Source organism: Equus caballus, chromosome 17 (genome assembly GCF_041296265.1).
Source record: "Equus caballus isolate H_3958 breed thoroughbred chromosome 17, TB-T2T, whole genome shotgun sequence".
Lineage (NCBI taxonomy): Eukaryota > Metazoa > Chordata > Mammalia > Perissodactyla > Equidae > Equus > Equus caballus.
Window position 1 is genome coordinate 39,612,604 of NC_091700.1, and position 27,831 is coordinate 39,640,434.

General features: G+C 41.4%; 2 protein-coding genes across 20 annotated transcripts in view; both read left to right on the forward strand.

Annotated features, from left to right (window-relative positions):
* The first annotated feature begins 944 nt into the window (after positions 1-944).
* On the forward strand, positions 945-22,198 carry NEK3 (NIMA related kinase 3). 6 transcript variants are annotated; one of them, XM_005601186.4, is made up of 16 exons: positions 945-1,085; positions 4,032-4,205; positions 5,470-5,563; positions 5,652-5,749; positions 6,948-7,031; positions 7,589-7,656; positions 7,750-7,836; positions 9,982-10,036; positions 12,538-12,738; positions 13,141-13,213; positions 15,189-15,235; positions 17,932-18,034; positions 18,567-18,710; positions 19,220-19,354; positions 21,029-21,155; positions 21,630-22,198. In XM_005601186.4, exons 2-16 carry the CDS (start codon positions 4,089-4,091, stop codon positions 21,712-21,714), a joined length of 1,518 nt encoding a protein of 505 aa, XP_005601243.1. In that variant the 5' UTR covers positions 945-1,085; positions 4,032-4,088; the 3' UTR covers positions 21,715-22,198. The 6 variants fall into 6 exon arrangements, with proteins under 6 accessions (XP_005601243.1, XP_070095786.1, XP_001488399.1 ...); XM_001488349.5 differs by having other exon boundaries at positions 1,022-1,085; positions 15,186-15,235; XM_070239686.1 differs by having other exon boundaries at positions 1,062-1,085; positions 4,032-4,337; positions 15,186-15,235.
* Positions 22,199-25,550: 3,352 nt separating this feature from the next.
* The window catches only part of NEK5 (NIMA related kinase 5), a 62,967-nt gene continuing 60,686 nt past the window's right edge, over positions 25,551-27,831 (forward strand). For 10 of the 14 annotated variants that reach the window (XR_002801001.2, XR_011427719.1, XR_011427721.1 and 7 more), the window contains exons 1-2: positions 25,551-25,700; positions 27,203-27,341. Coding sequence is in view for 5 of the 14 variants with exons in the window: in XM_014732064.3 (XP_014587550.2) it covers positions 27,225-27,341 (117 nt within the window). In the remaining 9 variants the exon portion in view is untranslated. The remainder of the gene's footprint in view (positions 25,701-27,202; positions 27,342-27,831) is intronic. The other 4 variants (XM_070239679.1, XM_070239681.1, XM_070239678.1 and 1 more) reach the window with 4 other exon arrangements.

Genomic DNA, 27,831 nt, shown 5'->3' on the forward strand with positions numbered 1-27,831 from the left:
ATGTTGACTATTTGGATCGTTATACTCCAGAGACCCTACTCTTATCACCATACTACAGAATAATCATGTATTAACTCTGACATGTTATCGTGAACATGTTCAGAACTTACAAGTATAAGCAGAAATTGTTCTATGTATAGATTCTAATATATATATTCTAATATAGATTCTAACATGTATTTCTAATATATATATTTTTATTGAGGTAACTATATATTTTAATCCTCACAATAATTCTATGAGGTGGGTACTATATTTTTACACAGAGAGGTTGAATTACCTGTTGTATTAGCTTCCTATTGCTGTTGTAACAAATTACCACAAACTTAGTGGCTTAAAACAACAAAAATTTATTATCTTCTGGAGGTCAGATATCTAGAATAAATCTCACTGGACTAAAATCAAGGTATCTGCAGGATTGTGTTTCTTCTGAAGCTCAAGATGGCAATTTGTTTCCTGGCCTTCTCCAGCTTCTGAGGCCCCCTGCCTTCCTTGGCTGACGGCCTTTCCCTCCATCTTCAAACATCTTCAAAGCTCGCTCTGACTCTGAGCTCCTCTTCTGCCCCTCGTCTACTTTAAAGGACCCTCCTGATTACATGGGCCCACCAGGATAATCCAAAATAATCTCCAAATTTTAAAGTTAGCTGGTTAGCAGCCTAATTCTATCTACAGTCCTAACTCCCCCTTGCCATGTAACCTAACAGGCACAAATTCTAGGGAGCAGGATGTGGACACATCTGAGGGGCCATTGTTCTGCCCTCCACACTTGCCCAAAGTCACACAGCTAGTAAACTGAGTGCTGTGCCTGTGAAATTTATCTGCATGGGCTGTTTGCTTAAGCTGGAGACAGAACTCATGTTACTGGGTGACACTTTCCCTCAATATTATTGGCATTGTTCTAGAGCGACGTGGAACAGCAGTATTAAAACGTGCCCTTCGTAGGCCCGACTACTCCAAGAACAGCGCCTCCCGCCAGACCTGGGAAGTTTCCGTGCCGGCAACCAGAGAGACAACCGGCCGGGCCCGCCCTGCGGAAACGCGCCAGTCGAAGGGGCGGAGGCGCGGACAGGTCGCCGGGGACGCGGGTGAGCGGCCTCCGCTGGGGCGGGCGGCCTCAGGAGGAGGGGGCGCGGAAGGCGCCGACGCGGGGCGGGGGCGAGTGGAAGAAGCGCTCCCGGCGCTCGAGGACCTGCGCCCCGCTCCTGCCCGGGCCGCTCCCCGCGCGCCCGCAAGACCCCACAGCCCCTGGCCGCCCTCACAGGCCCCCCGCAGCTCCGGGCCGCTCCCCGCGAGCCCGCAGGACCCCACAGCCCCGGGCTGCCCTCGTAGGCCCCCCGCAGCTACGGGCCGCCCCCTGCGCGCCCGTAGGACCCCGCAGCCCCGGGCCGCCCCCCGCGCGCCCGCAGCCCTGCCACAGCCCCGGGCCGCCCCCCGCGGGCCCGCAGGTCCCCAGCAGCCCTGGGCCGTTCCCCGCGCGCCCGCAGGCCCCCAGCAGCCCCGGGCCGCCCCCCGCGCACCCGCAGCCCCGGGCCGTTCCCCGCGCGCCCGCAGGCCCCCAGCAGCCCCGGGCCGTTCCCCGTGCGCCCGCAGCCCCGGGCTGTTCCCCGCGCGCCCGCAGCCCCGGGCCGCCCCCCGCGCGCCCGCAGCCCTGCCACAGCCCCGGGCCGCCCCCCGCGGGCCCGCAGGTCCCCAGCAGCCCTGGGCCGTTCCCCGCGCGCCCGCAGGCCCCGAGCAGCCCCGGGCCGCCCCCCACGCACCCGCAGCCCCGGGCCGTTCCCCGCGCGCCCGCAGCCCCGGGCTGTTCCCCGCGCGCCCGCAGCCCTGCCACAGCCCCGGGCCGCCCCCCGCGGGCCCGCAGGTCCCCAGCAGCCCCGGGCCGTTCCCCGCGCGCCCGCAGGCCCCCAGCAGCCCCGGGCCGCCCCCCGCGCACCCGCAGCCCCGGGCCGTTCCCCGCGCGCCCGCAGCCCCCCCGCAGCCCCCGGCCGTTCCCCGCGCGCCCGCAGCCCCCCCGCAGCCCCCGGCCGTTCCCCGCGCGCCCGCAGCCCTCCCACAGCCCCAGGCTGCTCGCCCGCACGCCCGCAGCCTTCCCCCAGCCCAGGGGCTCGGGGCACAGGTGCAACGCCGGTCGCCAGTCGGGGCCTGGGCTCCTGCCCGATGCCGGCACCGCGCGCACCTTCTGAACTTAGCCTGTATTTCGCCGGTGGTGGCGCTTCTCGGCTTTTGCAAATCACGTTGTTAGTTTTTGATTGCTATAGACATACGAAGGGACACTTTTGCCACATTCAGAGTATATACAGGTCTTTTAATGATCTTATGCGTGTAACAGTAACAGAGGCAAATGTGGGGAGAAAAGACCAAATGTGGTTTTCAGCTAAGAAAAGTCAGTGGTGGGCTCTTGTTTATCAGTTACTGTCCATTACATAGAGTAAAGACTCTGAAGAAAAAAAAGATTAGAAATGGGGAAAAACCTGGCCTCCTTGTTAAATCGTGTAATACCGGGAGTCAGTCAGAATAGTGGCCAAGAATTTTTGTCCTTCAGGTCCCTAAATATAGTGAAAAAACTAACTGTTCTTGAAAAGAATTGTTTTTGAAGACAAAGCATCTGATTTGGTTATATGGAGAAATTATTTCTAGAGTTGCTTGGTCATTCTATGGTAAACAAGAATACCAACGAAGTTTTGCAGATCGCTATACTATAGATTTTTGTGTGTGATTTTTGCTTTACCTGCCATGCCCTCTGTGCCTCATAATTCTTTGTGGTGTGAGCTTTAAAAAATAGAACGCTACAAGTAAGCTTTCTGAAAATCAAGTAAATTCACTCCAGTGCTTTTTTTTTCCCCCTGTAGTGAAAAAAATCTATCACCTTTCTAAAGTTTTGATAATGCATAATAATAGCTACTGTTTATTCAGGGCCTCCTGTGTACCAGGCAAAGTATTAGGACCTTTCTCTTCATTGTCTTTTATGTATTAAGCAGTCCAACTAGCTGCTTCATCCTGGAAGTGTAGAAAGGAGATCGAAATTCAAAGACTGTTAAACATTTATTCTTAGTCCCGGGCACCTCCAAGTGGATGCATCCCAAAAGGAACGCGTCTACCTTCTCCCTGCCTTTCCCCACGTTCCTGCCACCATAAAAATAAAAGAAACAGAAAACCATGCACACAAGCATTGTGGTGCCTTTTCTTTCTCTCAGGGAATGGTATCACCATTCACCCAGTTTATGCCAGAACCCTGGGAGATTACCACACCCCCTTCTCCCTACTTGTCTCCCATAAATCTGTCACCAAAAATCTTGCCAATTCTTTCTACATATCTCCTTCCCATTTTCTTTATCCCTGTCGCCACCACCTTATTCCATTCCATCATCATTTCCCTGTCTTTTCTATTGCAGAGGCTCTGGCCCTCCTGCACGCTCCCTTGTTCCATCCGTTCACTATGCAGCCAGAGTGAATGACTCTTCTAATATGCAAATATAATTGCATTGCTCTCTTGGTTAAAACCCTTCAGAGACAGCCCATTAGTTACCCCAAGGATAAAATATAGCAACCTAAACTTGACTTCAAAAGGCCTTCAGATAGGGCCCTGTCTGCCTTACCAGCCTGCTGCAGTCCTCTTTCAATTCCTTAAACTGAACGCAATCTCTTTTGCTCTTAAACATGTGATTCCCTCTGCCTTGATCACTCTTTTCCCTCCTCTTTACCTCGCCAGCCTCCCTTCATCCTTCAGGCTTCAGCTTAAATATTCCCAGATTTTCCTAACTCTCCTGGATATTTCTGCTGTATGCCAGCATAGCTCTTTCTGTAGGACTCCTCACCCTATCTTTGTTGAGGTCTGTGGTCCCATTTGCTTTGGGGCATCCATGATGGAAGGCCCATGAGAGATTTGTTCAGGATTATAAAACCTGGGGCAGGTGCTCAGTGCTTAGTGTCTAAAGCAATTTTGGTGTCCTATCGTGGTGATCAGAGCTACTTTGAATTATTTCTGCCTTTTGAAAATAAATGTAATTCTCAAATGTTCCTGTTTTTGAATATAGTTTGGGAGAGCCCGCGGTGACCCCGTGAGTGGAGCCGGGCCGTGTGGGTGCTCCAGCATGGATGGCTACGCAGTCCTGAGAGTGATCGGGGAGGGCTCCTTCGGCAGAGCCCTTTTGATTCAGCAGGAAAACAGTAATCGGATGTTTGCCATGAAGGAAATACGGCTTCCCAAGGTCACTGCCAAAGCAGTTAGCTCAAGTTGAAAGTGCACGTGCAATTTGCATAGGAAAATAAGTTCCTGAGATTTTACATGGATTGCTCCTTTGTGCAAAAGATGTAATCGGTTTATTCATTAGCCTTACAAGGTCTTGACATATTTTATATGGCTTTTAGGATATTGTAATTAAGAAAAAGAGAAAAGTAGTCAAAGTTTAGGTGGTAATTGCTGTTTATTTGATTTCAAAGTAGATAATTTGTAATAATTTCCAATTTTGTACACCTAAGGGTATAGGGTGTCTTTGCCAAAAGCAATGCAGGTGTGATATTAATGAAAAAGGAATATAATACAATGAAGAGCAAAGACGTAAAATGCTAACCTTTGGTATCGGGGAACCTATTCTGTGGATCACTTTATAGGTTTTATTTCCTGTAAGATAAGGAAGGTGCTGACTTATCACTATTTATCATTGGGTACCGTAGTTGTCATATAGAAGAATCCATGCCATGGAGGCTGCTTGGTACTGTTTTCATCAATTTTTTAAAAATACATTTTAATAAAATTCTCAGAGTGCTAAGTATTTTTTTCCCACTGCATTTTTTACCTCATTAACTCATTCTCAGGTGGGCATCAGAATCAGCTGCTGAGCCTCACCCCTGAGTTTCTGGTTGAGTAGGTCTGGGCAGGCCTGGGAATTTGCATTTTTAATAAATTCCCAGTTGGTGCTGATGCTGCTGGTTGAGAACCCTTGTGTTGGTACATAATCAATAGCAGTTTCTTAGCTGTAAGATAGGTCATTCAGGATTTCATCCTCATAGAGTGAATTAGGGGATAAACAGTTTTGGAAACTCACTTTGTAAATCATTTGTCCATCTTTGCTGCAGTAGTACACCAGTCTGTTCTTTCTTAGCTGGGCCATTGGACTGATAAAGTGATGCAGACAGTAAAAATGTGAAATCCCTCGTTTTTCTTTAAGGATACAATATTATTAATTGCATACTGGCTCTCCAAGTCAGGTTATTTTAGGCTGCTGTTTGAAATAGTTGACATTCTATACTTGTAAAGGTATAAGGGATCAGCTTAAGCATGCAAAATATAGCTATAGCTGAAAAATGACCACATTTTCTCTTGGAGTTTGATAAACTTAAGTTGGGTCAAAGTGCAGTGCTACAAAACTTCATCTAGCATTGGATTATCATACAAACCATACTATAATACTGTAAAGCTATCTGTTTTAAAATGAAGTATTACATTTATGCTTATTTTAAATCTTTTTCTAGTCTTTCTCTGGGACACAGAATTCTAGGAAGGAGGCTGTTCTGTTAGCCAAAATGAAGCACCCCAACATTGTCACCTTCAAAGAATCATTTGAAGGTAAATATGAATTCCCCAAAATACATGCATTTCTGAATTTGATTTATGGCCACTACAGCTTTCCTAAACAGCCTTACATTTGTTTTAGCTGAAGGACACCTGTATATTGTGATGGAATATTGTGATGGAGGGGACCTAATGCAAAAGATTAAACATCAGAAAGGAAGGTTGTTTCCTGAAGATACGGTAAGAGACTGACTTACATAGTTCCCCTCAAGGTTTAAAAGCAAGTTTTATCATGAAATTTGTGTAAGTTAAAATAAAAGCTTTGGTATTTGTGATCATCTGACACACTAGCTAGAAATGACTTATTTCTGTATCTGGGCCACTGCTTAATGTTGTCAGGATGTGGCTGCCTGAGATGTTTTTAGGGAGTAAAATAGATATGTTTATATACTATCAAGGAATAAAACTTCCATATTTAGAAGAATTTCAAAATTATATTACTCATCATATTTTGTACTGGATATTTAAATTTTTTATTTTTGTCGTATTGAAATTTTGGAAGGCAGATGGATTTATTTGGTATTTCTGGATCATCAGAAGAAGGAGGCCTACATTTCTGTTTCTTGGGAAAACCTATTCTCAATCTTTTTCCTTCTGAAGTTTAGCATATTCCCTTAAGTCTAGTACTTACTGCCTTTTTAATGAAAAATTGCATACTAAATATTATAGGAATAAATTGACTGAGGAAAATATTTAAATAAACTGCTTTAATGGGGCTTAGTTTGATTTAAGAGTATAACATGTTATGAAAGTGTATTGGTATAAATATATTTTACTTAGAAGTTGTGTTAAAAATACGGGTTCCATAGAAGGAGATCAACCTTGGCTTCGAATAGATAAGTCTCCATAGCAAAAAAGAAAAAAAATCAGTTTGACATTTAATTATAGGCCCCTTGGGCACCTGGGTACTATTGACTGGGGATTTGTAAGCAGAAAATGCTAACCTCAAAGGATTGTTGACAATTTAATGAAATCTTTTAATGTTAACATATAAATATTCTTAAAAAGTAGATGAAAATCTGATATAATGATTACACTATAAAAAGTTGTAGCATATTCTTTTCTAAGGGGGGAACTACCTTTATGTTTGTATTTAAGAAATACTTTTATTTGGTTGAATACAAGAAAAATATAGTGGGAGTTTTATTAAAATGAATTGTTATTTGGATCATACATAAGATGATGCAACATATTCACAGCTTTTCTGAATTTTTCTAGGCCACTCTGAATCTTAGTTGACCTATGTAATTTTTAGGAGTTCTGTACTTAGATTTTGTAAAACTCCGGTCAACTAAGGTCCAAAGAGGATTGTTTGGAGTTTTGGGTTAGCATGGACCAGTTATTTCATTGTGCAGATTTCCATGCTTTTTTCATGCAGATACTTAATTGGTTTACACAAATGTGCCTTGGAGTAAATCACATTCACAAGAAACGTGTGTTACACAGAGATATCAAATCCAAGGTAAGTGGAATACATTTTTGGGCCTAAGAAGAAAACCAGAATGATTTCATTCAGTCTTTTTTCTCTGTTATTCTATTTCCTTTTGGGATATTTTTATTTAATCTAGAAATATTTGTGAACCTAATATTTATACTAGCCAAATAAGGTACTACCTGAGAAAAGTCATTAAATCTCTTTAGTAGTATAACTTAATATGTTCCAAGCTCTCTTTGTGACTGATTACCACATGTTCTCAGATGGAAAACAATTGAGGCCTGGGCCTGCCATGTGGACTTACCCTGACATAGGTTCCCAGCTGGTCCATCAGGGTCTCATGATACAATCTGAAGTTGGCTTGTTAGATTTCTAAGCAATCATCCTGAATTCCCAAGTAGGGGAACGTGTAGCTCTCAAGAGGGTATCGTGTCTTTTTGTGTTCCACCCCAGGGCTCACCTGTCAGCATTTCTACCCTTAATGTCCATCATCAGCAGGGTTTGAAAGACAGCTTCTCTGGAGACCTCTGCCTTAATGTTTGAATGATGGAAGACATAATCTGAGCTCTTCTTTTTTAATGCAGAATATCTTCCTCACCCAAAATGGAAGAGTAAAACTGGGAGATTTTGGATCTGCCCGTCTTCTCTCTAGGTATGTATGTCTCTTCTTTGGTAGTGACAGTCGTCAGAACATCCATTGTTCAGGAATGCTCTCTGATCATTTTTTGCCTTTTTATGGTTTTAGTCCCATGGCATTTGCTTGTACATATGTGGGAACACCTTACTATGTGCCCCCGGAAATTTGGGAAAACATGCCTTATAACAATAAAAGGTAAGTGATGGACATATTTGGTGCAAGAATGAGTGTTTGGTGACAGACATCATAGCTTGTCAAGCGAAGTTTGGTTTTAAAAAATATATATCTGAAAGCAGTGTTGAGTCTAAATTCCCAGGCTTGTAGATGAAAGTCAAAGTTTTCCAACTGTTTTAATCTGAGTTGAGAGGGGCTAAATGTAAGTGCTGAAAGAAAGGCTAGTCATTTCTAAGGACAGTATGAATTATATCACTGGTTCTCAAACTTTGCTGCTCCCACTTTTAAAAATCCCAAAGCGCGGGTTGCAACCAACGATTAAATCAGAATGTCTGGGGGTGGGAAGCAAGCATCAGTAATTTTCCAGAATCACCGAGTGATTCTAATGTGCAGCAAAATTTGGGAACCACTGGATCATGTCTTTAACATTTATGGGACTAGACAATAAACAGTTGACTGATAGGTTAATTGATTACAAGAAGATAGTATGAAGACCTTATGATTTAAAACATAATTTTTTTCCTGAATATAAGTAATACGTGCCTGTTGATGGGTGCCTGTGAGTTGGTGGGTGGGGGAGGATTGGAGATACAGAGATATACAAGAAAGGAAATGGCAATCACCCACTTTTTCACAACTATTAATAACGTTTTGGTGTTTTTTTCTATCCATTCATTTTTTTTCCCCCTAAACCTAGTTTATATACTCTGTATATAACTTGGTATCCTGCTTTTTTCACTTTGTTTGATATCCTGTTCATTTCACCCCATATTTAAACTCTTCATAAATACTGTAAATGGTTGCATAATATGGCTCTCTTGGCTCTTCGGTGTCTCTTCCGAAATTTACTTATCATTCCTCTGTTGTTGGCCTTATGTTTCCATTTTTCAGTATCATGAACAGTGCTGTGACTCATATACCTTTGGTGGATAAATATGTCATTGTTTTGTATCACATTCTTGGCGTGAATTCCTAGAAGTAGAAAGACTTACAGGCTCTTGTTACCTTCTGCCATGTTGCTTTCTGAAAAGGGTATGATACATGCTAAATAGTTCTTGTAAGAGTAAAATTGACTGAATTGGGGACACAACAGCTGTAAAGGGACTTACTGGGACAATGGGGGAGATTTCAGTTTGGACAAAATATTGGATAATATTACTGAATTACAGTTAAATTTCTTTAACCCTGTGTGTGATAATGGTATTGTGTTTATGAGGGAGAGGTATTGTGTTTATCTTGCTCTTAGGAGACATGTGCTGACATGTTTGGGGGTGAAGTGTTTGATGTCTGCAACCTTTGTTTCAAGAGGTTCAGATATATGTGGAAGAGGGAAACAGCCCCAAAACAAGGCAAATGTTAACAACTGGGGACCCTAGGAAGGAGCATGTGGGCATTTACAACTTTTTTGTAGGTTCCAAACTTTAAAAAATTAAAAGTTGGGGGAGACAGTTTATAGAAACCATTAGTTAAAATAAAAAGAATATTATCTAGAAAAAGTCTGGAGGATGACAACTAGGTGGTGAGAATATGGAGGTGCTTAACATGAAGAAGGACAGCATATAGGATGAACTGTAGCATTCTTTTCTGATGTTTGAAGAACTGTTTTGTGGAAGAATGGGTAGTGTTGTTCTCTTTGTTTTGGGATGTAGAGCTAACACAGTGGGTGGAGAGAGTTCCAAGAAGACACGTTTTTGCTTGTAATAAGGAAGCACACTATCCCTTAGAGCCATCCAACAGGGACACAGACTGCCCGAGGTGAGGTGTGATCCAAGAGCTTCCCTCAGGAGGTGTGATCCAGGGCCCGGTGTGGTGCACAGATGGTCTGGGCGAAAGTTGCACTGAATGACTTCTAAAGTCCTTCTTCCAACTATGATCATCCGAGTCCACTAAGATTCCCTCTTGTACCAAATACCAGTGAAGCGATACCTCAACCACCCTGATTTGGAGAGGTGGGGGGTGGGGAGCAGAGAGTTTTATTGTGAGCATTACTGTCAGTAAGTATTTAAGTGTTGGACCAAAATTGCCATATGTTTTAATAACTAGGAATTACTTGTAATGTCTATTCTTATTAAAACTAATTTTTCTTTTTTTTGTATTATAAAATACATATATTTTCATATGATAACTGAACCCACTTGTCATTACCTTGCTTCTTTATGCTTCCAGTGACATCTGGTCCTTGGGATGCATTCTGTATGAACTCTGTACTCTTAAGCATCCAGTAAGTATGGCATGCAAAACAGAAGAAGAGCCTCTTGTCATATCTAGTTAAGTCTTAATGTGCCAAATTCCATTTGGCAGTTTGCTTCCCTAGGAAGAATTCTTTATAAAAGTTTTCGTTTGTGTCCATTGCTATCATCTTTGCCTTGAGCCACTTTTGTAGCATATGCTAATAGGAATTTCCATTATTTAGTTTTTGTAGTTCTGTATTTAGCTTGCCTACCTTCCTTTCTTCCTTCCTTCTTTCTCTCCCTTCCCTTCCTTCTCTCCCTCTCTCCCTCCTTTTTGCTATTCTTAATTTTTTAAATTAGGGTAAAATACATAAAACATGAAGTCTGCCATTTTAACCATTTTTAAGTGTACAATTCAGTGGCATTAATTACTTTACAATATTGTGCAACCATCTCTGCTATCTATTTGCAAAACTTTTCAGTCACCCCAAACAGAAACTCTGTACCCATTATTCAATAACTTCCCATCCTTCTCTCCCCCCAGCTCCTGGTAACCTCTGATCCACTTTCTCTCTCTATGAATTTACATATTCTAGATATTTCATGTAAGTGGAGTTCATTTATACAGATTTTTCTTTTGTGTCTGGCTTATTTCACATGGCTTAATATTTTCAAAGTTTGTCCATGTTGTAGCATGTGTCAAAATTTCATTCCTTTATATGAGCGAATAATATTCCATTGCATGTTTATACCATGTTTTGTTTATCCATTCACCTGTTGATGGACATTTGGGTTGTTTCCACCTTTTGGCTGTTGTGAATAATGTTGCTGTGAACACTGATGTACAAGTATCTGTTAGAATCCCTGTTTTCCTTTTTTTTTGAGCATATACCTAGGAGTGGAATTGCTGGGTCAGATGGTAATTGTGTGTTTAGCTTTTTAAGGGACTGCCAAACTGTTTTCCAGAGTAGCTGCACCATTGTTATACTTATCTTTTTGCAGTTAGATTTCATTTATCATGTGAGTTTCTTCTCTACCTGAAATATCATGAAAAAATAGACTTTGCCGTTATGTATTTTTTAAGGCTTTTTAAGAAATAATTTAACAAAAAAGAAGTTAAATAGCTTGCCCTGCTTGCTCAGTAGTTGTTTGTTACACAGAACTAACAGTCATAGCACTGATTCCTACTAGGTCTTAGCTTTGCATAGAAATAAATTCTGTTTTTTGGGCATGAGTTGAAACTTGGTTCTAGCAAGCACTTTTACAGGTGTTCTTGAGAACATGTGGAGCTCATGAGAGTGATGCTTGAGAAAAATCCTTCACCACCGCTAGATGAAAGTAACTCAGGCTGAAGGCATGTGCTGTTAATGACAGGTCTTCCTTAAATGTAAGTGGCCTGTAATGCCAACTGTGTAATTAGACCAACTTGGGAAACTTTAAAAAATGCTGATGCCTAGGACCACGCCAGACTATAATTGAATTAAAATCTCTGAGGGTGTCCTGGGCGTTAGTGTTTTTAAAACAGGTGTTTCTAACGTGTAGCCCATGTGGAGAACCCACTGTTGATGTAAATAAAATTATTTTTAAAATTCTAATATTTATGATTATATTCTTCATTTCCCTATTTTATCTTTTTTGAAAACTTACATATACGTGTTCTTATTCTTTCTAGTCAGAGTAAGTATTGAGGAGTATAGTGCCCTAAATATTTGGCACACAGTCTGTTGTCTCTTGTCTGCTTTAAGGACAAAGTAGTTCTCAAACCTTCAGGAAATGCAGAAACTCGGTATAATGGTTAAAAAGCCTGAGGCAAAGCAGATTCAATCTTATTTTTCATTACCTGAATTTTTTCCTTTGTTATATATTGGTTTTTCTTTCCTCATATCTTCACTTGTTTATTTGATTAATAGGGTAATGCACTTCCAAGGCAGAATGCCAACATGTTCTTAGAGAAGTGTTACCAGGGCTGACATCTAATGTTAATTCCAGTGTGTTTATTATACAGTGAAAACGTTTTAAATGTATTCTGGTATGTCATTTTGTATCCCACTCTATTACTTGTCAAATTTTAATAACTACTTTGATGAAATGAAAGGTAAAAAGGATTTTGCAGTAGGAGTTCAAAAGTGGAAATGTCTGAAGTGCCTATTGCCAGGGAGAAGGATTTCTGGGGAGAAGTGAAGCAAAGGAATGCTACACTTATTATAAACCTGTTAGTATCATTTGAGTTTTTGAAAAGTCATATGTATGTATTACTTTGATTTTTAAAATATATTAAAAATGTATATCTGCAAAACCCTTGACTGTGACTTATAAAGTACCCAAAGCAGACATTCATGTGAGACTCTCTAGATGGGGAAGCATTTCACTCTTTATGTTTACCTTTCTCCTGATTTTACAATAGTATCTGAAGGACACCTCTAGGAAGAAAAATGACCAGGCAGCAGATCCATTTATAAAATTAAAATCATTCATATCAATTCAGTTCAGCTGGTATTTTCTTATTTCCATTTTCTTGTATCTCCTTTTACAGTTCAATTTTACTTTTTAGTTTCAGGCAAATAGTTGGAAAAGTCTTATCCTCAAAATATGTCAGGGGTCCATGAGCCCCCTGCCGTCTCATTATTCCTATGAGCTTCAGCATCTCGTCAAACAGATGTTTAAGAGGAACCCCTCACATCGCCCTTCAGCCGCCACACTTCTCTCGAGAGGCACTTTATCCCGGCTCGTCCAGAAGTGCTTACCCCCAGAGGTATGACATGTGTTGGATTGACTGTGAACAGTTTTCGAGTGTATGGTAAAACAGTTTATCTTTTAAACACAATTACATGTTATACATGCTTGTAAAAATTCAAATAATGCAGAAGTGTATACAAAAAATAGAGTGTTAGAACTTCGCTTCCTTCTTCTCCCTTCCACAATGCTGTTCCCCAAGTCTGATCACAGGTATAGTTTGCATATCCTTCCAGATCTTTTCCTGGACACACATAAAAATGTCTATTTGTCTGGCTAAATTACATATGTTTTTTAAATGGCGTTTTACTTTTCAACTTTAAATATTGTGGCGAAGAATATTGATAATTAAATGACATTTTGGCAAAGTCTAAAGAAAAATGTGTTTCACATCTTTAAATTCTCTACTTAAAATTTTTAGATCATCACAGAATATGGTGAGCAGATATTAGAGGAAACCAAAAAATCGAAGCATGGTCCACCAAGAAAAAAGGGTAAGAATTTTGGAAACCTTATTTTTTGTGTGTTCTTTTAAAGTGTAATTTAAACTCAAATTTTAAAGAAAGGAAAATATAATTTTCAAGTTATTAGAGATGATTTTCTGAGATACTTCTCAAATCAAAATTTTGTTTTTGTTACTCCAGACATAATTCTTTACTGGATCTTATCACATTTAGTTTGCCAGGGATCAAAAAAAAGCCTAGTTTGGAGATTTTAGTGATATAAAAATTATTCTCTGTTTCATTATTAGTACCATATTTACTCTGGTTTGTGATGGGTCTGGTAGAAGGCTTCTGTGGGCTGGCCTAGGAATCTAACCATGAAAATATAATGTTAATCTTATAGGAAATTATATCCCCACGTTTCTGGAGAATCATCTTATAAACAAATTTTTAAAAACAGAGACTTTTCAGAAGTTGGGATCTGTCTATATAATAGCTGCACAAAATTTCCATACGTCTAGAGTCTGTCCTGAGCAAATTTTGTATGTAATTTATTGTTTCTTTGGAAGTTGTTATCTCTTAGTTTTTTCAAAGTTATTTTTGTTCCTTTTCATCTGTCGTCAGTGACGCAGATCTTCCATCTGGAGAGATCCAACAAAGATAGTAGACATGGACAAAATAAGAGAAGAGTTAAGAAGTGTGGATCATCCACTGTTGGGACATGTTGCTAAACCTCCACTGTTTGCTGCTTATTATCTTAGTGTTATATTCTACAAAAGAAACGTTTCAAAAGCTGTAGTGTTTTCTTTTTAAAGATTTTATTTTTCCTTTTTCTCCCCAAGGCCCCCCAGTACCTAGTTGTGTGTTTTTAGTTGTGGGTACTTCTAGTTGTGGCATGTGGGACGCCACCTCAGCATGGCCTGATGAGCGGTGCCATGTCCGCTCTCAGAATTCGAACCTCGAACCGACAAAACCCTGGGCTGCCGAAGCGGAGCGTGCGAATTTAACCACTCGGCCACGGGGCCGGCCCCAGTACTGTTTTCTTAAAGTTAAATTTTAAGTGTTGTTTTTGTAAGGAAATAAACCGTTCTAGTGATGTACACCCTTCGGTCTTATAATTCAGCCTTTTCTCCATTACTTAGGAGGTAGCCAGTTACTTTTGTTTCAGCAAGTTTTTTTAGTGTTAATTTTACTTCAGGTACTGTTTTCTAGCTTTTTTTCACATCCCAGGGTAGTGGGAAATTAGTTTTAAAATGCTGGACAACAACAACAAAAACAGTCTAAGAAAAGTTTCAAGATAATTTAGAAAAGTGTAGTTTTACAATTTTTAAAAAAGAGAGGAATAAATCAGTGAAGAAGTGCCACCGTTTTGGGACCATGTGTCTGGTGGCATCTCCATCTAGTCTGTGGAGAGCGAGGCCAGAACAGTGAAAGCTGTGTGAGGGCAGGACCATGTCTAATTTGCTCACTGTTGTATCCTCAGTGCCTGTCATCATGGATGATCAAAGCAATTTTTTTAAATTGTTGATGAATGAGGAGCATGGACTGTAGGGCTCTGCCAGAGGAAAGTCAGGCAGGAGCCATCCTTACGAAAGGCGCTGGTTGCCGATTCTCCCAACTGCTGCTGGTGCCTTGTGAGGGAATGAGCAGCTCGCTTCCTGTGAGGGAAACCTATTCCACCTGCTGTAATAGCTGTCAGGAAAAGCACAGACTCAGTGGCTGGCTTGTGCTCAAGTAATAATGACCTTCCGAGTATGCAGTGTCTTACCTCCTAGTGCCTAAATGGGCTGGCATGAGTGAATAGAGCTGTCTTAACTTTCAGATGCTAACGTTAGGAATAAAACAGCAGGAATAGCCTCTTGTAACAGCTGAGGTCTATTTCTAGGTGAGTGAAGCTTGACGTCACTATTCAGGCTAATACTTTGGTTCTTTGACTTTAATTCATTTGTCTTTGAAGCATTATGCGAATCATATTTAGAGCCTTTCGGTGCTGTCTCTTTCTACCTTCTCTTTTCTCTTTAAGCAGACCCCAGCAGAAGCAGGATACCTTTGGAAAATGAAGCAAGCACAGTGGTAAGGGCTGTAAAATTAAGTTTATGAAACAACCATCCACTGGGTACCGGGTGCCATTGGGTGCTGTGGGGTACTTGGAGACTGTGGCCTGGTCCCTCCAGTCCAGTAGTTTTTCATCTCTTGCCACATGAAGTCATTGGTAGGTAGCTGTCGTCCTGCACTGCCAGCTGAGCTACTTTAGATGACCATTTATTTTGTGTTTTCCATTTTTAATTATTAATGACAAGTGGTTTCAATATAGATCTGAGAGAATGTTGTCCAACTTACAGTCATCAAAGTCTTGTTTTAGTCTGGCTTTTGGCTTTTTTTATTGTGGTAAAAAAATATATATATATATGAAATATATGTTATATATACAACATGTATGTATATGTTATATGTATAACATAATATAATATGTTAGGTATGTATATATATATAACATAAACATTTTAGACATTTTTAAGCATACATTTCAGTGGCGTTAATTACATTCACCATATTGTGTAACCATTACCACTATCTGTTTTCAGTACTTTTTCATCACCCCAAACGGAAACTCTATACCTGTTAAACAATAACTCCCCATTCCTCCCCAACCCCCACCCCAGCCCCTGGTAACCTCTATTCTGCCTTCTGTCTCTATGAATTTGCCTATTCTAAATATTTTATATAAGTGGAATCATACAATATTTGTCCTTTTGTATCTGGCTTCTTTCACTTAGCATAGTATTTCAAGGTTCATCCATGTTAAAGCCTGTATCAGAATTTCCTTCCTTTTTATGGCTAGATAATATTTAGATCACTATTTTGATCTTGGCATTTTTCTGCTCAAAAACTTTTTTTTTTTGAGAAAGATCAGCCCTGAGCTAACATCTGCTGCCAATCCTCCTCTTTTTGCTGAGGAAGACTGGCCCTGAGCTAACATCCATGCCCATCTTCCTCTACTTTATATGTGGGACGCCTGCCATAGCATGGCTTGATGAGTGGTGCCGTGTCTGCACCTGGGATCCAAACCAGTGAACCCCGGGCCGCCGAAGCGGCACGTGCACACTTAACCGCTGCACCACCAGGCTGGCTCCTGCTCAAAAACTTTTATTGCCTCCCCATTATCCCATGAATCAAGTCGACGTTTTTCAGCCTGGCATTCAAGGTCCTGTTCATTCTGTTTTGCCCTGTGTGGCTGGGAGCTCTTTTACACTAAAGCAGCAATAAAGTCGTGAATAGTGACAGCCGATCCACTTCCACTGTTGTCACACCCACCCCAGTAACTTGTGTCCTATTGATGATTGATGACTTTTTCTTTCTTCCACATTTTAATCAACTTTTTAGCTCAAAAAGGAAAAGATATTATACCAAAACCAAAATATTCTATTTATGGAATGTACTAGCAGTGAAACTTGTAAATTTTTTAATGAATCTCAGGTTGTAAATAAATAACAACATCCCATCATTATGTTGTTACAAATGGAGTATGTCCTGCCCATGTGCCTTTTTTTCTTTGCAAGGTAGTATCTACTTTTTCCCAGCTTTATTGATTTGCATGCAATAAAATTTACCCATTTGTAGGCATACAGTTTGATGAATTTTGGTAATTTCATACAGTCATATAACCACCACCACAATCAAGATAGAGAAATCTCATCCCCCTATAAAGTGTCCTTGTGGCCCTTTGCAGACCATCCTGACTCCTGCCCCAGTCAGCCACCACTTCAACTTTAATACCACCTGTAGTGGAAATGTCAGTGTGTTTCAGCAAAATGAGAAGGTTGTGAGTGTGATATGTAAACAGAATGGAGAAAGACCTAGAAAGTAAGTCAGGTAACAGAAGAGTTGAGATAGGAGAGGGTCCTGGGCAGGTGAGCAAGGTGTGATGGGCGTGAAGGCAGAGCTGGGTGGCGCGGGGCCAGGAGTGCTGTGGAGGCTGCTGGAGAGCGGTGGCTCTCAGTGGGGATGAAAGATTGGAATCGCCTGGGGCCTCTTAAAAACTGCTCATCACCACCACCCCTCCAAGATTCTGATGACTTTGACTGTGGGAGGACCTTTGAAATCTTGGCCCCTAGAAGTGTGGAGAGAGAGGTTTGAGAGCCATCGTATAGAAATAAGAAAACAATGTGCCACCTGCAGCCTACTGTTTATTTATTCACTCAACAAAGCATTGAGAACCTATGTGCTGGAGACTGTCTAGGCCCTGGATACGTATTCCTCCTCCAAATATATGCAGATTTAGTAAAGACTAGATAGCATGTTACTATACTCTGTGAAATCAAGAGGTTAATTGGGAAAAATAATTAAGTTGGAACATTTTGACCAGGTATAGCAGCTTTATAAACTGTCTTATTTTGATCTTTCCAGCATGAAAAGCCCAATATAGCAAACCCATACTGAAATTTCTCATTATTCATTTCCTCTAAAAAGACCTCTCAAATACCTGTCATTTTTATATATCCTCTTCATAGTTGCAATGATTGATATTAATGGCTAGTAATGTATATGACCTAATATACATATATGTATGTATGTGGCTTTTAATATACATAGGCATATATGATGTATATGACTATTGCTATACATGTATGTCTGGGGTTATATGGTTATTAATGTTTTTAAATTCATTAATCTTTATTTAAAATTAAAACAGCTGATTTAGCATACTTGTTTACCTTTTTGTAGCAATTCAAGCATGTTTAATCTGTGTTTTTAAATCTCTTTTACAGCAAGGGGAAGAACAAGGTGGAAAGTATAGCCACGCTGATTTAGAAAGCGTTAATCAAAATTTGGTTGAAAGTGCACAGAGGAGAGTAAACAGAGAAGGGAAAGGTAGGTTATTCACATTCTGCTCTCTGTGCAAGAGGGGACTGGGGGAGTGCAAAAGGGAGGCCAGTCTTCACCTGGCTAGGTGGTAGGTGTTGTGAGCAAGTGCACAGGCAGATTTTTGTTTGCTTATCCAATTTAGTGGTACAGGAATATTTTATTTACCCATAAAAAAAGACTAGTGTTTATTAATAAGAGCTTCTGGAAAAAATAGTATTTGTTGCGCTGTCCACCATAAAAAGCATGGCATACAGTGTGTATCTAAATCCTCTCGGGGCTTTGTTCCTGTATGTTGTGTAATATGTAAGTTTATACATATTGTTCTTAAATTTCACTTTAGTGATTAGATTTACCTTTTCATTTGGATTTTTTTTCATTTCCTTTACTACTTAGACATAAAAGAATGTTGTTTCTAGATCTAAGTTTGAAAGACAAAAGAAATACTTCTGTATTGTTCACCAACTATCAGCTGTCTTTAATATGTATAAACAGAGATGAATAAATAAAATAATATGGTTTTTTTACATTTTAAAATCAGATAATAAATCAGTCCATCTGAGGAAAGCCAATTCACTGAGTCCTCTCAGGCGACAGTGGGAGAAAAATGTCTCCAGTTCAGCTCTGACAGCATTGGAAAATGCATCCATACTCACCTCCAGTTTAACAGCTGAGGACGATCAAGGTTAGTAGTCAGATTGAGTCTTACTATTTTAGTGCAGAACATTTTCTAATAGTCTCAAGGGCTAGAGATTTTTTTGGTTTTTTTTAAATGTCACTTTTTTTTTTTGAGCAAGATTAGCCCTGAACTAACATCTGCTGCCAATCCTCCTCTTTTTGCTGAGGAAGACTGGCCCTGAATGCACATCCATGCTCCTCTTCTTCTACTTTATATATGGGACGTCTGCCACAGCATGGCTTGACAAGAGGTGCCATGTCCCCACCTGGGATCCGAACCGGTGGACCCTGGGCCACTGAAGCGGAATGTGTAAACTTAACCACTGCATCACTGGGCCGGCCCCTAAATGTCACTTTGAAAGATATTTGATGTCCCACATCAGAGTGTTGCTCATACAGGGGAATGGAATAGATTTTATTAGAGAGTAAAATACAACTAACTGTGAAATATGATCTGGAAGATAGCTGCTGAAAATCTTTTTTATTTGGCACTAATTTTCATCTTTTCACAACTAGGTGGGTCTGCAATAAAGTACAGTGAAAATAGTACCCGTAAGCAGTGGCTCAAAGAGACTCCAGAAACCTTGCTGAACATCCTTAAGAATGCTGATCTGTGCTTGGCGTTTCAGACATACACGATCTATAGACCAGGTGATTTTGGTCTATTACATAACTGTGGAAATGCTTTGATTTTTAAAAAATTGTGGTAAAAGATATATAACATAAAATTTACCATTTTAACCATTTTTAAGTGTCCACTTCAGGGGCATTAACTACATTCACCTTGTACAGCCATCACCACCATCCACCTCCAGAACTTTTCCCATCTTCCAAATCTGACACTCTGTACCTGTTAAATAACAACTCTCCATTCCTCCCTCCCAGAAACTCTTCGATTTTAAAGTTATGAAATAATTCATAGCATTATATTTTTAGGTTTTCTTGAATCTTTTCTAGCCAGTTTTAAGCTGTAATTAAAATTTCCCATATCACTTCATTACTTCTGTTTGCTCGTTTGTTTGCTTATTTTAATGATCATGTGACTGTTTGAAGAGGAGCCTGTTTTTACCATCAAATACAGCATTGCTTCAGTGACTTTACAGCTCAGACTTCATCGTCATAACTTAGAAACACTTCAGGATTTCTTCTGCATATACTTGAATTCTCTTTTATTGAAAAGAGCTCAAAAAAGATGAACAATTAGGATTTGATTTTTTTAATTGTTTCTGCAGACATTTTCACTAAAATTGTACAAAGTAACTGTTTATAATACTATCCTTAGGAATCGAGGCCGAAGGACTACATTAAGGGTCTGTATGTTTGTGTGTGTGTACATGTGTGTATAATTTTGATAATTCAGTTAGTTACTAAAGCCATCTTATTAGGTTCAGATCTAAGATAAATTATAGCAGGTAGAGCATATAATGGGATGGCAAGTCTCGGCTGTATTTATTGTAACAGATTTAGCTGTATTTGTTTATTTGGTCAGAATTTATTGAGCGCCTAATATATGCTAGGTTAAGATAAAAAAAGAAAAAGAATAAAGCACAATTTCTTCCCGGAAGGAGTTTTTCATCTGGGAGACCAGAACACAGGTAGCGAGTTTTAGCTGTGGACCACGTGTTCTGATAGAGCTGTGTGCAGCCTCTTCTAGGAGCCCCCAGGACAGGTGGTTTGCAGGAGGAAGGTTTGAGGAAGGCTAATGGTTGTGAATTTTGCTCTAGCAATTGTAGGTCCTGGATTTCATTTCTGGTCCAATGATGAGGTTTTGTCATTTCATAAAAGTCACTGTTTAAAAAATATATCCTAACTCTGTTTTGAAAGGCTTTTTATAAAGATTTAGTCCACATTGTTAGGTTATTGTTTCATAAGCAAACATCCAAAAGTAATTACCATCTGCAAAATTTTTTAAAAGCCTGCATGTAATCTTTCTTTAATTTCCTAATTTTATTCTCCTCCATTGGGAAAACCTGGGAACAGGAGACGCTCAAAGGCAAAAAAAATTGACTGTAGTCCGACTATTCAAAGATAACTTTTAATGCTTTAATATAGATTCTTATAGTTGGGGGTTTTAATTGTAGTTTTCTGAATTTTTTCTTTTGAAGAAGGTACTATTTTAAAATTTAATATACATACTGATGCTTACTGGGCCTGTTTCATGCCAGAAATCCTGCTGGGTGATATGGGGAGGCACTACAAAAGAAATCTAGAACATGGCATTGTCCTCAATTAGACAGCAAGCTTTTGAAAGATTTTAGTCCAACGTGCATGAAATAAGTAAATACTGTTTAAATTAGTATAATTTCTGTTACTGTTCCTCTGAAGGTTCACAGGGATTCTTGAAAGGTCCCCTGTCTGAAGAAACAGAAGCATCAGACAATGTCGATGGAGGTCACGATTCTGTCATTTTGGATCCAGAGAGACTTGAACCTACGCTGGATGAGGAGGACACGTACGTTGTGATATACCTAGAAAGCTTTGGTTGGGGTCTGTGTGTGTGTGTGTGTGTGTGTGTGTGTGTGTGTGTGTGTGTGAGATTTAAATTATACCTTAATTTCTGGTTTACTAGGAGGTGGTTATATTACTTTACGTCATAAATGAATATTTATATCTTGATCTTTTGTCTGGGGTGGGTAATGTGTTACAGTATTATCACAGAATTCCTTACTGAGCCACGTATTTATAGTCTTTCAGCTTGGACATATTATTTTTGAATATACTAGATCTTATATTGAAAACTTGTAGAAACAGTGAAGGAAGTGATCTTTTGGAAGAGGTAACAGGTTTTTCTTTGTTCGAATGCTTTATGGAGCTCATTTTTCAATAATGTAAATGTTGTTATGTTGGCCTTCTGCTTTGAACCCATCAGCAAATACTTGATGTGCCCCTAATACGGAGGCTTAATATCCAAATTGTGTTTTCACAGGGACTTTGAGGAAGAAGACGACAACCTTGACTGGGTGTCAGAACTGAAGCAGCGAACTGGCTGGCAGGGAGTGTCTGATGGATAATGCCCGAGGCAGTGTGCTTAGTCACCCTGAGCAGTTGCTTCAGATGAGAAATTAATGTTTGGATAAATAGATCACGAAATGTATATTTTCCTTTGGAAATAGAATGAAGAGGGAGAAACTGAATATTTATAATTGTTCCTGATTAGTATCATGAGGTAAAAAATCTAGAACTGTGAGTTTTTGAACTTAAAGGAGGAGGCATAGCATAATGAGAATGAGCTTTGGGCTTTTCGGTCAGATAGACCAGAAATTGGATGCTGCCACTTATGTTTGTGTGATTGTGGGAAATTACTTAACCCCCTTGAGCCCGAATCTCCTCACTATAAAATGAGAAGAACGCCTACCTCACAGGGATGCTGACCATGGACCATTACAGCAGCCTGTAATGTTCTTATTTGCATTGTTACGGTTTGTGTCTATTATTATATAACTCTTTTTACATTTCCTAAAGGTTTGAGGATCTAAATATATTTAATTATAATAATGTGTGCAGTTTTTCAATAAGACCTATTTCTGGGTCGTGATCGTTGATCTTCACTGATCTTCAGCAGCCACCAGCCGTCCTTCAATATAGCCCCTCACAGGATGCACGAAAGAGCCCAGGTTGGAGGATCAGCCATGGGAAGGATGCGGTGGGCTACAGATCTTGTTAGAGGTTGGCAGTCCTGTACACAAGAAAGAAATAGGGCCAAAGATGAGTCGTCGATATGGGAAGTATCAGAAACTAGACAGAGTTGTGGAACTAATACTAATAGGCAGGGGGATCCCAGCATGTGTGGGTCACCATGACACACCTGTGCTGGGTCCTGTCATTTAATACTGTGATGCTTTAGGGAGGTGGGAATACTTTGCTAAAGAAAAAATTGGCTCCTCTCAGGGGATCCCACAGGGGCAAGTGTGGAAACAGCCTAAGCCTGACCTGGTATAGGGACCAATGCTCAACTGAAGAATAGGGGGAAATGTTTGTGAACCTACGGTGGGATCATTACTAAGGATCTGCTGAAATATGGCGTACAAACATCTTTTAAAGATTTAAGCAGTTTTTTTGTCTTAACATACAAAAACCGTAGTATGGACTGTTAGCCCCACACACTTTATTCACGCTTAGTCATTTGGTCATCCTCAGTCTCCTCTGGTCTCTGACAGTCTCCCAGTCTGTCCTTATTCTTCAGGAGCTTGACATTTTGAGGAGTACTGGTTAAGTATTTTGTAGAATGTCCCTCAGTTTGGTTTTTTTTTTCTCGTGATGAGACTGAGCTTAAGGGGTTTGGGGAAGAATACCACAGAAGTGAAGTGCCCTTCCCGTCGCATCGTATCAGAGAGTATGTGATCGCAGCATGACGGGATCACTTGGTGAAGGCCATGTCTACCCAGTTCTCCACTGTAAAGTCACTAGTCTTCCATTTCCATGCTCTGTTTACTCTAAGAGAGCCGCTGAGTCCAGCCCGTACTCAAGTGGAGAGTGATTAAGCTCCACCTCCAAAGGGGAGCATAATCCAATACTATGCTGGTTGTTTTGTTGCTCAGGTTATTCTAGCTTTGGCCACTGGGAGTCGTTTCAGGTTGGCTCCTGTGTCCTTTTGACATGCCCTCATCCTTCTGTGTTCTGAGCACCTCCTTGCTTTCTGGCACTACAAGAAGGTGGTCTAGGCTCATCTTGTACCTTTCTGCCCAGCCCCAGAATCAGCCAGTTCTCCAAGGGGCCCTGGTTCCTTTCATTGGTTTGGAAACCAGGATCTGGGTACTGGGTGTGCTTATTGCTACTGGGATGTCACTGCTTCTAGGCCCTGTCAGCAGACAGAGCTAGGAAACACATGTCTGTATACTATCCTGGGTATACACACATATCTGTAGTCATTTCTCTATGTCTCCATCGCTGTGTATATTAAGCTAAGCATGGATTCATACAGATGTCTTGGACTCTAATCCAGTACCACGGGGTTCATTCTAGCTTCCCCTCCTGCTTTTCTGTAGCTTCTCTCACTGATGGAGAAACTTGGTGTGCACCATCTACTGTCCACTACTTAGGTGTTCAACTCCAGTATGCATGTTATGCACGTAAAGCAGTTTCCAAATTATTAACGCATACCACTGTGCGAAACAATCCCCAACCACAGAGCTCATGTATTGTTCCTGTTGTCATTACCCTTACAGTTTCCAGCCAAACCTCTGTTTCCCAAAGTTGCTTATGTTAGCTCCTTTTTTTTTTTTTTTTACCACTTTTTTGAAGACTTTTCAAGAGTTGAGGTAGGCAGGGATAGTTTTAAAGTGATTTCTAGATATTCAGTTTCCATAATTACTGTATTCTATATCTTTTAGTCCTCTCAAATCTTAGCACTGCCCCAGGGTGTAAACATTTCCAAGCCATCAAACAAAGGGAACTGGGAATTATGTACAGTTATTGAGAGACTGAATGAGTCTTGATTGGATGAGAAATCCTTTTGAAAGTCAAATGGTTTGCAGAGTTTTGCTTTTAGTGAAATTTCAAGAGACTCTGATGGATGATTAGAAACCATTTGTAGTGATAGATTACTATAGGGATTCTTGAAGTACAATTAGGCAAGAATTGAGGGACAGGTTTAACAAAACTTCCAATTCCTATTTACTTCTATGAATGAGGTTTCACAGCACTTACAGCTTTAAAACAGAGATAAAGAAAAACAGAAGAGAGTCAGTGTTGAACCTTGTCTATTCCAGCAAAGGTTAGCACTTATCTATGGATACCAATTGAACTAATGAGGGGGAGGAAGAGGAAAGCTCATTAAGGTCTTTAAGAGATGAATGGTGGGGTGGCCCAGTGGGCTGGTGGTTCATGCGCCACTTCCGCTGCCCAGGGTTGGCTGCCCTGGGTTGGTGGCCCAGGGTTCACAGGCTTGGCTCCTGGCGTGGACCTCCACACCACTTATCAAGCCATGCTGTGGAGGCGTCCCGCATACACAACAGAGGAAGATGGGCACAGATGTTAGCTCAGGGATAATCTTCCTTTAGCAAAAAGAGGAAGACTGGCAACAGATGTTAGCTCTGGGCCAATCTTCCTCACCAAAAACAAACAGATGAATGGCCAATACAACTTTACTTTTTATATTTAATAAGTATCAATGTTGTGATATATTTTATTTTGATCAGTTGTGTACTAGTATTTATTTTTAATCAAAAAATAAAAGCCTGTGATTAGGAAATATAAATTAAGTTCCATTTATACAGTTGGATGATCAATCAGACTCTGAAGCAGGAAGAACATTACTTATGGAGATAGTGGTTCAAGGAGAGAAAGGAATGATGTAAACTTCCTGATTCTTAAAGAAGAGCTTACTTTAAAAAAAAAAAAGGATGATGGTGGGTTTCAAATTGCCATGGTATTTAGATTCCTTTGGATATGTTTTGTGTCAATATTTATAATTGCTGAAAATTACCCTTTTAACTACGCAAACATGTAGTGAAACGTTTTAGATAGCAGTTTGATGGGGAACGGGGCGTGGAGAGGGCGAGAGAAGCGCGTTTCCAGACCACTGGAGAGTGGCCAGTTTTGTAAGAGGATCCTATGGGAGGCTGCCAGCTTCTGTCAAAAGAACAAGATTCCGTTCCAGTCTCCATCTATTGAAGTATTTGAAGCCGTGCACAAGAAACTCTTCCTGTCTCAGTTTAGCTCATTTGTAAAACTGGGAGACTACTACCTTGCTGGGTTGGTGCAAAAAATAGAGATGTATGCAAAGCATCTGGCACACCGTAAACAAGAACGAGAAGCGGTGTGCTTGTTGAGTGCTATGCACAGGAGTCTAGACTTAAGGCAACGGGAAGAAGCAGTCACGTGTCCAAACTCCCTCGCCTCTGACCCCTCTTCCTGGTGGACGAGGTAGACCGGTCCTCTCGCCGCCCCGCCCGCCTTCCCTCGCGCGGCGCCGCCCCGGCCGCCCGGAGGCGCGGCAGCCCCAGGAACCCGGATCCAGCCGGGACGCCTCTCTCGCCCCGCGGAGCCGGCGGAGCAGGTATGCTGCGGGCACGCCGCCCTTGGTCCTTACCCTGAGCCGCCCCTGGGACTCCGGGAGCCGCGGGGAAAGGGATGGAGCCCCGCCGGGGGGACCGGGGCGGCAGGGACGCGGTCTCCCTCCCTGGGCCGCGTCGATCTCCATGGCAACGCGCGGAGCACCAAGCTCCCAGCCCTGCGCGAGCTCCTCCGCCCGTCCGCCGGCCGCCTCCCAGAGTCTCCCTAAGGGAGAGGGATTTTTCCCGAAACCTGGGGGCTTCTACCCCCGGTGCCACCTGGGCGGCAGCGTCGCAGTCCCTCAATTCCCGCGCTGGTGCCCTCCAGTTCCGATTCCGCAACCACCTCCCTCAAAACCCGGTCCTCGGGTGGCCCCAGCTTCTCCTGGTTGCGGAGCTGGCCTCCCTTCCTACCCAGACACAGGTTACTCAAAAACGTAACCAGCCTGCTCACTGAACTTTTAAAAATCAGCATAATGTCCTAACTGTATTAAAAGGAGATGTGCAAGGAGACAATTGATAATAAAATCTGCGCTTCCGTCTGTAAATGCTTGGTACCACTACACTCGGACAAACAGTGAAGCAGCCGGGGGCCCGCGCCCGGGCAGGAGTCCCTTGACCGTGACCGCTGCAAACTGCTAGGTCTCGGCTACTGGGAGCAGCGTGGCCAGTGGGGGCGTGATTTTCCAAAAACGGTCAGCAGTTCTTGGAAAATTTCCAAATAAAACAAGGTGCAGCCAAGCCTTGATTTACGTGTAGTTGCCTTCCTCGAAAATGCAATGTTAATTAAAACCGCAAAAAATACTTCGTATGTAGATGTCAAATAGGGTTTGGTTCTAGCCGCAGATAATTATAAACGGATTTTTCCACGCACATGAATGTGTGGGGAGACTGTCAAAGGTTGTAGCTCCGCGGGATAATCCTTTATTGTGCGGGACGGTCCCTTGCATCTCAGAATCGCAGTATCCCGGGCCCCAACAGCTTCTGAACTTCTTAATGCCCGTAGTGCCTCTCCGTCTCTGCGGAGAACGAAAAAACTCCATAATTTCCAAAATGTCCCCTAGGGGGCAGCACCTTCCCACTGAGCAAGGTTGGACTGTAGAACTATGTAAGCGTAGGTACATTCCTGCTTTACAGAGATGCCGAGCACCGCGGGCATTATATCTTTCATTCTCAGAACAAACGTGCAAAACTAGGTATTGTTATTTGCATTCTAGAAATTAGGAAAGTGAGGTTTTGCGAGGTTAAAGTGACTTGCCTAAGATCACAACACTACAGTGTATCAAAGCTGAACTACAGCCCAAGTCTGAGCTGGGAGCCTACCAGGAAGATCTGTCTCACTTTGATGGTTACCTGTGGCCGCAAGGAAAGTTATGTGACCCTGTCTTGGCGAGGTTGGAGGGAAAGTTTTAGCAAAATGAGTTCTTTTACATTTTAGTGATCAATTTTGCGAATTTGTTAGTGTTTATGAAAAGTGTGCAATAAAATTTCATTACTCTAATTCCAGGAACCTCTGTGCATTGGAGACCATGGATAAATACGATGTGATTAAGGCCATTGGGGAAGGTGCCTTTGGGAAAGCATACTTGGCCAAAGGGAAATCAGATAGCAAGCACTGTGTTATAAAAGAGATCAATTTTGCAAAGGTACGTTAAGAAGTTAAAATTCCTATTCATTTGGTGAGGAAGATTGGCCCTGAGCTAACACCTGTTGCCAATCTTCCTCTTTTTCCTTGAGGAAGATGTCCCTGAGCTAACATCTGAGGAAACACATTTTTGTGTGTGTATGAACAAGTATGAACTTTAAGCTTCATTGGACCCTTGTTAGCAACCTCCTAAGTCCATTGTCCTCTCAGCCTCCTAAGTCTGTTGTCCAAACAACAACCAATGATCCTATTTTAAAAAAAAGAGAGAGAGATAAAGAAGATAAAATCCTATCTCTAACTCCTATGCCTCCTTATTGTGGCCTGCAAGGCCTATGAGGCCTCACCCTCCTCTATTTCTCTTTCTTCTTTTTTTTTCTGCTGAGGAAGATTCACCCTGAGCTAACATCTGTGCCAATGTTTCTCTTTTTGCTTGAGGAAGATTCACCCTGAGGTAACATCTGTGCCAATCTTTCTCTATTTTGTATGTGGGA